Here is a 12,589-nt window from a genome sequence, read left to right as displayed (position 1 = left end):
TTTATCTTCATGGACAGAAAGACAATACAGAAAAGCTATCAAATCCTTTACAAGTTAATCTATACATGTAATGCAAATTCAATAAAACCAACAGGATTCTTAAATTTAGCAGAATAATTTTAAAGTTAACTTGAAAGAAAAACAAACAGTATCATATCAAAAACAAATTTTTCAAAGAAATATCTGTAATAACTAAAGGGTAATATGTTAATTAGACCCAACAGCCTAATGACCTTCTAGATGACCTTCCAGATGAAGCTGGGGCTGTGAGGGCTGAGCCCCTTGCACGAATTTTATGCATTGGGCCTCTAGTATGTTATAACAACATGATAACTATAACCATGCCCCACTGTGGACAAATATGTCAGTGATTTTCAATCTATTTCATCTCATGGCACATATAAACTAATTACTAGCATTCCGTGGCACATCAAAAAATACATTTTTTGCCAATCTGACAAAAAAAATAGGTATAATTTTGATTCATTCACACTGGGCGGCTATTGTTGTGTTGGTTGTTGTCATTTTTTTTATTTGACAATCTGAGAGAAGACAGGTCAACGCCTGTAATTAAGTAGTCAGGTATGCATGTTTTAAAAATTCTTGTGGCACGCTGGTTGAAAATCGCTGCTTTATGTTAAGGGTGACATCTCAATGTTGGGAAAGGATGAATTTATTTGCCAATTGGATTAGACAACTTCCTAGTTATTTGAGAAAAAAATAAAATTAGATTCTTACCTCATACTACATACCAAAATAAATTCCAGATGGAATCGTGATTTTACTACAAGCACTAGAAAAATATAGGTTTATATATTTTTTTGAGATGGAGAAAGGCTTTCTAAGCATGACAAAGACACCAGGGACATTGTTAGACAAGAGATTGATGGATTTTACTATGTGAAATGTAAACGTTCTCTGGCCAAAAAAAATCGCTAAGAAGTTACAAGTCAAATGAAATTCTGTGAGGAAATATTTGCAATATATACAGGGTGGGTCAAAAGTAGGTGTTGTGAGTTCTTGATACATAGAGTTTATTCTTGTATTATTATTTAGTAATTATTGTATTATTTTCTGTATAAACAACTGTAAACCTACTTTTGCTCCATGCTGTATAATGGACAAAGAGTTAAAATTCTTAGACTATAAATAGTTCTTAAACTCATAAAGGGCAATATGAACATCCTAATAAATAGACAAGGAATATGAACAGGAAATTAAAAGAAATCCAAATGGCCAATAAATCTACAAAAAAGTGTACAATATCACCCGCAATGAAAAAAAAAAAAAAAAAAGGGAATTAAAGAGAAACCTTAAAAAAAAAACCTTTTCAGGGTGAAAAAAGTGGAGGGAGTAAGAAGTACAAATTGGCAGTTACAAAATAGTCACGGGGATGTAAAGTACAGCTTAGGGAATATAGTCAATAATATTGTAATAACGATGTATGGTGCCAGGTGGGTACTGGACTTATCCCGGGGAAGCACTGTGTAAATTATGTAAATGTCTACCACTATGCTATACACCTGAAACTAATATAAAACAATATTGAGTGGCAACTGTAATTGAAAAAATATTTTTATAAGAATTTACATGGAAATTAAAAAGAAAAAAGAAAAAACCTCTTCAGAACAGCAAGGATCTCAAGTACTGATGTTTCCTGTCCCAGTGTGGAGAACGAGGAACGGTGCCCGCCTGAGCTGAATGCCGCGCAGTGCTCACTGCTAAAGCATGTCTGGGGCAGCTCAGCAACACGCAGCAAAAATACTGAAGTGTCATATCCTTTGACTCAGCAATTCAATGTTTAGGAATTCAGTCAATAAAAGCATTATGGAATCCTGCTTATTGAAATGGAAAGATGCTGACAAATCATTAAAATTAAACAAAAAAACACGTCGCCCTGGCCGGTTAGAACGTTGGCCTGCACACCAAAGGGTCAAGGGTTTGATTCCCAGTCAAGGGCATGTAACTGCAGGTTCTATCCCCAGCTCAGGTCAGGTGGGTGCAGGAGGCAACCAATCGATGTGTCTCTTACACATCGATGTTTCTTGCTGTCTCTGTCTCTGTGTCTCTCTCTCTTTCAGTCTCTCCCTTCCTCTCTCTCAAATCAATAATAAATATGTATCCACCATGATCCCACTTTTCCAGAAAGAAATTATGTAACATATATTTACATGTACATATATGTGTAGAAAAAGTCTGAAAATGGACACACCTGAATATTTATAATAGTTTTTTCTAGACAATAGAATTACATTTAATTTTTTATTTTTTTCTTATCTGTAATATGCAATTCTGGAATGAATATGTATTACTTGTATAAATTTAAGCTTTTATAAAGGGATGAAAGATGTTATAAACTACATGACATCTTTTTAAAATATATATATTTTTATTGATTTCAGAGAGGAAGGGAGAGGGAGAGAGACATAGAAACATCAATGATGAGAGAGAATCACTGATTGGCTGCCTCCTGCACAGCCCTTACTGGAGATCGAGCCTGCAAGCTGGGCATATGCCCTTGACCAAAATCAAACCCGGGACCCTTCAGCCCACAGGCCAACGCTCTATCCACTGAGCCAAATCGACTAGGGCATGCTGGGATATGACATCTTTGACTATATAAAATAATACCACTTCTTATTTAAGATATCAAAAATTAGTAAGTCAAACTCTAGAAAACTTTAGCATCAGAGACTCCCCTCCCCCAGTATTCTTTCTAGTCAAGACCTACTCCCAAGAATGACCATTATCCTGACTTGTAACTCCATAGATTAGTTTTGCCTATTTGTGAACCTTATAAAAAGGAAATTGGACTTTTTTTTTTTACTTGACATCATCTTTATGAGATTCGTCTCGATTGTGCTTTTGTAATTGTAGCTCATTTATTTTCATTGCTGTGTTAGCAATGAATATGGGTCATGATTTGCCCCCAGGAGACATTTGGGGACCGTGTAGGCTGTCACAGCTGGAGGCAGGGTGCTATTGGTATACGGGGGATAAGGCCGGGCATACTGGTCAAAGTCCTACAACGCACAGCAAAGGACTGTCTGCCCAAAATGCCAACGTACCTGCTCTACAGTATTCCACTACGTCACGCCATAGCCAGCCATTTCTCTGTTGATGGAGACACAGAAAGTTTTACAGTGGCAAAAACTGAAAGCAGCCTAAAACATTCCAAATTATGGTTTGTTTGAAAGAGAACGTGTTATGCAGTTATGAGATGTCACGTTTACAAAGAGTTTGTAATAATATTCTGATGATATTTTAACTAAATAAAAACTGGCAACAAACCCGGGGGTTCTCACGACCCCCCTCAGATTTGATGGTTCTCTGCAATGGCTCACAGAATCCAGGAAGGTGCTGTACTTACGATCACAGTTTTATTGTACAGGATACAGATCCGGAGCAGCCAAATGAGAGACAGATATGGTGAGATCTGGGAGGGCCCAATTGCAACGCTTCCTTGTTCTCTCTGCATGGAACAGGGCACAGCACCCTCCCAACACATTAATGGGTTCACCGAGCGCCACTGACTGTTCGCTGGGGTTTGTTGGTAGGCAGGATGGGTGAAATCACTGCCCACCCGAGTGAACCCAATCTCTAGCCTCTCTCCCCTCCTTGGAGGTCCAGTTGGCTCCAAGTCTTGACCATTTAATTGCATGGTTGTTCTTTCTGGTCCCAGCTCCCATCCTGAAGCTATCAAAGGGATCTCTCCCAGAGTCCCCTCATTAGCATAAACTCCGGCGTGATCCAGGAAGCTCATGAATAACAAAGACACCTCTATCACTTGGGAAATTCCAAGGGTTTTAGGAGCTCCCTGCCAGGAAGCTGGCACAAATTCTTTCTTATACAACACATAGTAGACGCTCAACAAATATTTGCTAAGCAGAAAGATATAGTCAAAACACGAGAAATTGGCAGGAAAGAGGAAGGCTCTTGGATTCTGCCACCTGCCACACACACACACACACACGCACCCCTATTATGGCGATGGACACATTAGGCTATGAGAAACCAATACTGTTAAACATTCCAATCATATGACAAACTCCTCATGCTCTGGCTTATATTACCAAGCATCATGATGATAATTTGGCTTCCCCCGTGGCTTAGTTATAGGAAGAGAATGTTAGCCAGGCTGACACGAGCATGCACACTCGCCTGGGTTGATTTCTTGTAAATTAGTAAGTGGCGTTCTGGCTTACTCAGGTCCGTCTCTGAGCTCTTGCCTCCCACCATTTGTGTGGTTCGGAAGTTGCCAGCCCGATGCTGCCCGGCCCTGGACCCTGCAGGTTCTTCCAGGCTGGTGCCACCGGGGAGCTGCAGGCCACGTGGGAGCCATGCAGCTGGTCTCTGCCTCTACAGTGCAGGGTGTGGGCTTTGAGGCATTCACAACATTTCTGCAACAGAGGGGTTTCTGGAACACCCCAAACAGGATCTGCGTGGCTTGAATATAATCTCCAGCAGGTATGTCTGAGATGTGGTTGTAACTGAGAAAGCTTACGCCTAATTAGTTTTATTTCACTTGACTTAAAGAAAGAACATGGGAAAGAAGGGGAGCTAAGGACATCGATAAACGGGGCCCCCAGAAGCACGAAGAATTTCACCGTGTTTATGTGGTCCTGGCCAGAGGTTGGAGACACTGACTGGTGTACTCAAGCCTTGCAGTGGCTGGAGAGATTTAGTCGTCCTCTAAAGCCTGAATGACAAAGACTAGCCTACCTTCAGCTGTAATTCAATTTAGTGCTCAAAACACAACCTTCTGATTCATCATTAGACCTCGGAATCACCTTTACTATAGCCTTTCCATTGCTTATTAATAAATAACATTCTGGTTTATACATCTGCTTTGTACGAATTTGGTTAATATGAGTCAATCCCATGAATCTGATCCATTGACATCCTCTGGGTTACGAGCTGAGGAAAGGTGAGAACCAGACAACAGGACATAGGGACCCCCTCCAACATACTGCCAGCCTGTGACTAGACAAGCAGCTGTCTCTAGAGGACCACGTTTACCTCGCTGTATCCCTCAGACCACGAGAGACCTCATTCAGGACCCTTCCTACAGCATCCCTGAATGATGCTCTCTTGAGTGCCCCCAATGGCCAGGAGCTCATTGTCACCACCCTACAGTTGGCTTTCTTGGAGATCTCGGTTGTTACAATATTTTCCTCAATTGAAGTTAAACTTGTCACTTCATAACTTTAACCTACGGTTCTTTCACAAACACAACCAACGTTCTTGTGTGTCTAGGCTTCCAGTCTCCCGTTCCTCCAAAAGAACTTAAACACGATGGAGTCCAGCCCTCTCACCACGCCCTTGTTCTCCTTCCAGCTTTCCAGTGTCTTTCTGGAAAACTCGATCCCCCCAGAATCTGGTCCGTCCACTCGCACTATTTATTTCTGAGACCTAAGGTATTAGTGCAGCAGAAGTTTGCTATTTCTTCCAGCCGCTGCATCTCACTCTTGGCTCAGATGCTTCTGAGAAAACGCCTTCATCTCAATGCATTTCCCCTTCCTTTTGGGGTTTGAAGCCATTGAAAGCAGAGGCACGCGGGGCAGGCTGTGGGTTTACGAGGTTGAGCCTGTTTCTGCCCTTGGTGAATACTGTTTCGGTGCAATCTGAGGAAGAGGTTCCTTAGCCCCGGACTGTTTCAGAATTCAGCCCTAAGCAGCGAATCACCTTTCTCCAGGAGATGAGCCGTCACTAGAGACCTGGGAAGGTGTTTTGTTCACCTTTGTCCCCTAGCACCTGGAGGGGGGAAGGCTTGACGAATCCTGCCAACTAGATACCAGTTTCAGTGGGGGTGTGGAGAGGAAGAAGAAAAGCTATTTTGAGGATGGCTTTTTTTTTCTTCTGGTTCTAGAATATAAAAATTGTATATAGAGTAAAATCGTTTAACCAAACCTAGGATGTGGTGACTTGTTTCTCTTGGAATCCCTGGCACATTCTGCGAGGAACTTCGTCATCTGAGATCTCCCTGCCACCAGCCCAAGCTGTCTTAAGCGCTAATGTGCTTATTTGCTGTAGACTTCATCTAGAAAAAACGTCCTATCACTCATTCTCCCCACCCTGTCCCTCACCCCTTAACACCCTGTTCTCTCCACTTGCCAACCCACCCTCTCCTCCCCGCAGCCCAGCCCGCAAGCCCACCGGGGTTTAAAGTTTAGGATTTGATGTTATCGCTGCTCAGAGGCCGCAGGAGGCACATTCGCAGGGACAACTTTGGGAGGCCACGTGCTGTCCCCCTTAGGACCTGGGAGAAATCCCTGCGGCTCCCTGTTGTTCCGATGGTCTGTCCAGTGAGTGATTCCCGTTTCCCCAAAGGCTGCCTCTCATTAGCATGAAGGGGGGTGGGGGTGTGGAGAAGGGGTGGGGGGAGAGAAACAGCAAAAAGCCCTGGCTGGGTTTTAGAGCCTGGGAACCGTGTCTGCAAAAATGACAGCTAGGGCTTTCTGGCTCCTCTGCTTGATCATTGGATCATCTCCCGAAGCCCCAGTGGCGGAGGGAAAAGGTAAGATCGATGAACTGCTGAGCCCTGGGAGAGGGACTGGGATCCCGGGGGGAGCTGGGGAGGGGGCGCGATGCAGGGAGAGACGAGAAAGGGGCCAGAGTTTGCAAGAGAGGAGACTCCGGGTCCGTGTTCGTGTTCGTAGGGAGCAAAATGGGTCCCCAAGATGTTGTGTCTTGGCAGCCTTTTCGGAAAAAAGCCAGTTCAGCTACTGAAATGATCTGGAGCGAGCCGGGCAGGCTGGAGAAAACTTTGCATGTTAAGTAGCTGCTCCTTCACGGAGCAGGGAACGTGTGCGAAGGGGTCGCGGCGCGCCTTTGGGGGACCTCGCTGGCCCCGCTCGCAGGACGCGGCGGTAGCAGGCACCCCGAAAGAGCGCGGGGTCTGACCTGCGCCGGAGCCCCACGGGCGATCATCGCAGCGCTGGGTGAGCCCACCGGGGGCCGAGGGCGAAGAGAGCAAAAACCGACCTTCCTCCCCTCTCCCTGTGGCCCCAACGAATGGCCCTGCCACACCTGAGCTTTAAAACACACAATTCCATGCACGGAATGAAAATAAGTTACGGAGGGAATGCAGGAATAAGGATTTTCTGTGGCGCGGTATTTTTGTTTTGCTTTTTGGGGGGGATGTTTTGTTCGAGTCACTATCTCTGGGAAAAGAGCTTCCGCACCTCACAGGGCAATTTACTTTGGGCTATTTTTCCACATTGAATGACTTCAGTGGCATTTAACCCAAATATCAGACCATCTTTCCCATGACAACAGATGGTGATATCAATGGGGAAGCAGTTGGGAGGTCAACAGTTGACAGTCAGGAATTGGATATCCACCAGGACTTTATTCAGCTGTGTGTGGGACAACGTTGGCCACGATGAGTCAGAAATCAACCTCTTTGCAAAAACATGAACTACAACCAGCTATTATTGCTGGGTGAAAGCTGATGTTAAAGGAGATTATCAGTTTGGCAAGATAAATCACTTTAAATGAAGTGTTGCAAGAGCTGCAAACGGGCAGACCAAGCTCTTCCATGCAAGAGGAGAGAAATGCTGAAAACCAGCCGGTTAAAACGACAGAGAAAAATAAAGACGGGTCTTGGAGCCTGTCTGGAGGGCGCTGGGACCCAGGCAAACGGGGAGCTGATATTGTGTAACTGGGCATGGAAAGTTGCCCAGCTTCCAAGTTGGCTGAAGTTTGCTCACCAATCTGTCTGGAGCCCTGGGGAATATCATTAATAATTTAAAAAATTTGTTTGCATGCCATACCATTCAGGAGTTTTTTTCTTCACCATCAAAAGAGGGGAAATTGTAAGCAATGTGTGTGCTTTTATACTTCACCAGGGGCCTCTGCCTCCCAGCTAGGCTTTAAAAATCTCTTAGCTGTAGTTTACCAGTAAGTGGTGTCCAAGAAGCCAGATAAAAATCCACTCACAAATGCTCGATTCTGGAGACCAAGATGACAGTGTAAACACGGATGGGAAAACCAAATAGTTCTGTTGTCAGGGGCGCTTAAACAATTGGGAGAACCTGTAACATGAGACCTCGCCCCCTGGGGTTTGCTCTCGGTACTTTCTCAACAAACTGTACACAGCAAGAAGGCGGATGTTTATATATACATTAAAGAAAGGGCAGAAAGAGCTTGTTCTTCAACCACAATTGTCAATTACGTTTAGTCCTAGAACAAATAGGGGGTTGTCATTTTAAAAGCTATCGATTTGGAACGGTTCCTTAAAAAAACGAAAGGTTCCCACGTGATGAGAAAGTTTTCTTAGCTGGCCTCATTCTTAGAGGGCAAGACTCTCATCTCCGTCTTCCTTTGGGGCCCAGGAAACAGACCAGAAGCTGAGGCTTCCCTCCCCTGACCACCGGGGCGCCTTCCTCTCGCCCTCCCTTCTCTTTTCTTCGCTCCCAGGTCTCCTGGCCTCCCCAGTCTCCTCTCGCAGGTGCTTGCTAAGTGTGCACTGTCCCCCATCTCCTCTCCTCTCCCGGGGCCTTGCCCTCTTTCTCCCCATCGGTCTCTCTCCGCGGCCTCACCTCCTCTGCCAGCCTCCCTCCCTCAGCCTCCCGGCCTCTCCTCTGTTCTCCCGACAGCGTCGCCGCCCCACGACAGGAACCCCGATCCCGGCGGCGGTCCCAGCGCGGAGGAGCCGCCGGGGCCGCGGGAACAGCTGGTCCCCGAAGCTGCTCCTCCCGCCTGGTCGGACCCGCGGCGCCGGAAGCCCCCGCCGCCCGCCGAGAATCGGACTGGCTTCCGGGAGGCCGCGCGCGCGCCCGCCGGCCCGCCGAGCCCGCGCCTCCCGCAGGCGGAGAACCGCGCGTCGCCGCGCCGCGCACCCGCGCTGGAGGATTCCCCGCTCCGTGCGCGAGCCCTAGCCCTGCGCTTCCCCGCCGCGCGCCCACCTGCGCGCGCCCTCGACGGCCTCGTTCACCCCAACCGGCCGCGCGCCGCCGCGCCGCCCGCGCTCCCCGCGCCGCCGCCGCCGCCGCCGCCGCCGCGCCAGGGTCGCCCACAGGACGACGCGGATCCCAGCGCCGAGTCCTGCGCGCACGCCTGTCGGGTGGATCTGGACGAGCGCGAGTCCTACTGCGCCAGCGAATTCGGTGAGCCCCGCCCCGCAGCTCCTCTCGGGCCCGGGCTGCATTGCCCAGGCCGCCCGGCGAGCCCTTCCGAGCCGAGAGCGCTCGGCGATGCGCGCGGACACCCCACAAAACCCGGAAACCCACCGACTCGGTCCTGCAAGCCCCAGACCCGTGTGGACTATGTCTTGATTTGTTAGAAACGCACTGGGGAAGGAAAGAGGAAGCGAGCGTTATGCATTTGTCCAAACTCTTTGTTTTTTGAAGCAGCAGTAAATGGAATCGTGCATGATGTGGACGTGGTCGGCCCAGGGATCCAGCTGGTGACTCTGCTGGTGGACCGAGACGGGCTGTACAAGATGAACCGCCTGTACATCACTCCGGACGGCTTTTTCTTCCGAGTCCACATCTTAGCCCTAGACTCCTCCAGCTGCAATAAGACATGTCCAGAGTTGAAACCCGGTATTGAAGCTGATCTGACCACTTTTTATGTGTACTTTATTTACATCACCATTTGTAACGTGGGTGCCACAGCTCGGTCACCCCCGCACCTTTGGGGGCGAGGGGTATTCCAAGACTAATAGAATTTGGACGACAGGTGTTATTTTGGCCACTGTTAATTTAAGCTCCAACGATCCTCCACCCTCCGCTTAAAGGTGGGAACAGCATGGATTGGCACAAAGCAGGTACTCAGTAAATATTAGTTGACAAATTGAGTGCATGATTGGAAACACCGTTGCCAGAAGGGGTCCATAAGGGGCTCTGTTTAAACTGCGTTTAGAAAAATCTTTCTTGAGGGTTGGGACACCGATATCCTCTCTCCCGTCTTTCTAGAGATGTGCTCTGGCAAAATCCTGTTGATACATTGTGATTAGGACTCTAGTTCTCTAACGTTGAGTGTTTACAGGTGGATTATCTGGTTATCTTCTAAAGGTCATTATTATACTGTTCCCACCAGTTGTCTGAGGTTCCAAATAATAGAGCAAGACAATAGATTCAAACTTAGTCGTTTCTTAAGGATCATACATTTTCTTATTGTTTCATGGCATTTAAAAGACACTATGAATTTATACCTTTTTCCCCCCACCCAGGCAGCAGGTATATTGTGATGGGCCACATCTACCATAAGAGACGGCAGCTCCCTACAGCTCTGCTCCAGGTCCTAAGAGGGCGGCTCCGACCAGGAGATGGACTGCTCCGGAGCAGCAGCAGCTACGTGAAAAGGTTTAACCGAAAAAGGGATGTGCAAGTTCAAGGTGCAATTCACACCCAATGCATTTGAATTTACCATCCCAGCATTTCTGGATCATAAGAGACTTGGAATTGATCAAGACAGGAAAGGTCTATCTTCATGTAATCATGTAATCCCTGCTCCTAAAAACCTATGTTTTGTGTGAAGGTCCATTGTAATGGGACCTTCCTTTACAATAGGGCACATGGCTCCTTTTTATGAACTAGTTGCATAGTTCCAACTCTAATCGTGAAGTTGTCACCCTCTTATTTACAAGATGCTTCTTAAATGTATGCTTCTGAGCTCGGTGGGAAAGTTACTCTTAGTGCTAGTTATGCACATAGCTACTGACCTGTCCCATTAACAGATCACTGCTTCATGCTGTTTATTTTTAATTATTTTAATTTAAATACATTCTCAGTAGAAATAGTTCACAAAAAACATTTCCTTGATTTTATATACAACTTTGAATAGTTTATATCACGTATCAAACCAAATGTTATACCTACAGCATCACATTTTAAGTTCTGTACATAACAGTAAGTGCACTAGTCAAAGACATGTATGGTGTCATGTAGATCAAACAGATGGGTCAGAACCCAAGACACGTTATGAAGTTTTACACTTAAAGAATATTAAAGGGCTTAATTCAAGCAAAATATTACTCAAACAAGTGTTTCTGATGTACCAAAGTGTAAGTTTATTTTCATGCCTCCCTGCTCCTAAAAACCTATGTTTTGTGCTGAACTGTCATCTATCCCAGTGCTAAACATATTCAGGGTGTATCTGATGTCATTTTTCTATTAAGACCAAATATCATGTTTGTGTTTGTAAAGCAGTAAACCTTGCCTTGAAATCAGATCTTGGATGCACCTGGTTTTTTTAGCCTCAATGAGCCCCAAAAGTTTGGGAAGAAGCGTCTCTCAAACTTACTCAGCAAACCCTAGAACTGATATTCAATGACAGCTTGCAAGCACGTGAATTTTAAACATTTTCCAGTGGGGATAAAAAAAGTTTAGCCATTAGCTGAATTTCATACTGGTTTTTACTTGAACCCACAAAAATATTAACCATTTTTTCCCCAGAAGACCAAACTGTACTTCAGTTCACTTGAAATGCTGTATTTTCAGTTCATTTGAAACACTGGTAACGCATGGGTAAGATTACTGCCTAAAGAAGATAAAAAGGAACTGCACTTGAGAGAAGACAGCCTATTTGGTTTGAAAGGACATGCACGCAGTGAGCTCAAGAAGTGTCTAGCTGTACTGGCACCCAGGCTCAGTGGCTGGGCTGCACTGCAGGACACCAGGACAGGACACTTGAGGGAAGCAAGTAGCAATAGCCTAAGGCCCAACATCTGAGTGTGATGGGAGATGCGGCTACCTTATTTGTCCCAAGCATGGGCAGAGAGGTAAAATAAAGGCCGAGAGGTCCTATTATTCTGTGGTTAAAGTGTTACTGGAAAAAATTTTTTTAGAGAATTTTTCCAAAAGTGAGTCTTGCCCAACCATCTTAAAAATCCTACTAGAAAGGCTGAGAATCAACTGAGTTCCTACATGACCTGTTAGCAGTAGAGTATACAGTGAATGAGGAGCTTCTGGGTTAGTTTTAGGATAAAAATGAACTCAGACTTAAGTAGCAGCAGTCGCAAAAACCAAAGCCGAATTTTTAAATGTCAAGGCTAAGTGGTAGTCTTGAGCAACATGGTGGGGAAAAACAATGGCCAGATAGAGAAATGATTGGTTGGATGGTCAGATGTTAGAGCATAAAGTTATAAATATGATCTGGTTTAAAAGTGAAAAAAAGTATCACTTTTACAGAGCTGAAGGTTAGGGTTTGATTAGACTGATTTGATAGTACCACTTTCTGAGTTTTGGAAACACAAAATGTCCCAGAACTGAGTGATCTGCATGATGCTAGAAGGCCATACAGTTAGTACATACACCAAGGCCAGCTTCTTAAGAACTCCCTCTTAAAATTAAGGCCATCATTTAAGACCAGGTTTGCAATGACAAGAATGAGGCTCAAATGAGTTAGAGCAGTGGTGGGCATGGGGATGGGCACAGGAGACAGTGAGTTCAAGGGGGAAAAAAAAAAACTTTTCTTTTGGCAACATACAATTTTTTTGGTACTAGCTTTTTACCTTTTTACCTAAAAACTGACCTATAATACACCAATTCAATTTCAGGAGCAGGACTTTATAATTTAAAAAACAACCTATTTCTTCAGCTGAATTTGGTCCCAATTGGATCAATTGGGATGTGATTTAAAA

General features: G+C 45.4%; 1 protein-coding gene across 2 annotated transcripts; it reads left to right on the top strand.

Annotated features, from left to right (window-relative positions):
* The first annotated feature begins 6,377 nt into the window (after nucleotides 1-6,377).
* Nucleotides 6,378-11,178, top strand: LOC308254854 (UPF0450 protein C17orf58). Of its 2 annotated transcripts, none has more exons than XM_080681340.1 (4): nucleotides 6,378-6,517; nucleotides 8,601-9,110; nucleotides 9,357-9,548; nucleotides 10,178-11,178. In XM_080681340.1, exons 1-4 carry the CDS (start codon nucleotides 6,442-6,444, stop codon nucleotides 10,366-10,368), a joined length of 969 nt encoding a protein of 322 aa, XP_080537466.1. In that variant the 5' UTR covers nucleotides 6,378-6,441; the 3' UTR covers nucleotides 10,369-11,178. The 2 variants fall into 2 exon arrangements, 1 of the variants encoding a protein (XP_080537466.1); XR_013961254.1 differs by having other exon boundaries at nucleotides 6,385-6,517; nucleotides 9,357-9,772.
* Nucleotides 11,179-12,589: the final 1,411 nt, after the last annotated feature.

Source organism: Plecotus auritus, assembly GCF_963455305.1.
Source record: "Plecotus auritus genome assembly, chromosome: 7".
In the NCBI taxonomy this organism is placed as follows: Eukaryota; Metazoa; Chordata; class Mammalia; order Chiroptera; family Vespertilionidae; genus Plecotus; species Plecotus auritus.
Note: the sequence above shows the minus strand (reverse complement) of the source record. Positions and strands in the feature narration are given on the sequence as shown.

Bases quoted from the DNA above. Each gene is read 5' to 3' on its own strand.
- LOC308254854 (XM_080681340.1), top strand. From the start codon at position 6,442: ATGACAGCTAGGGCTTTCTGGCTCCTCTGCTTGATCATTGGATCATCT. The intron at 6,518-8,600 runs GTAAGATCGATG...TTCTCCCGACAG, and splicing joins CCCAGTGGCGGAGGGAAAAG to CGTCGCCGCCCCACGACAGG. The intron at 9,549-10,177 runs GTATTGAAGCTG...CCCCCCACCCAG, and splicing joins ATGTCCAGAGTTGAAACCCG to GCAGCAGGTATATTGTGATG.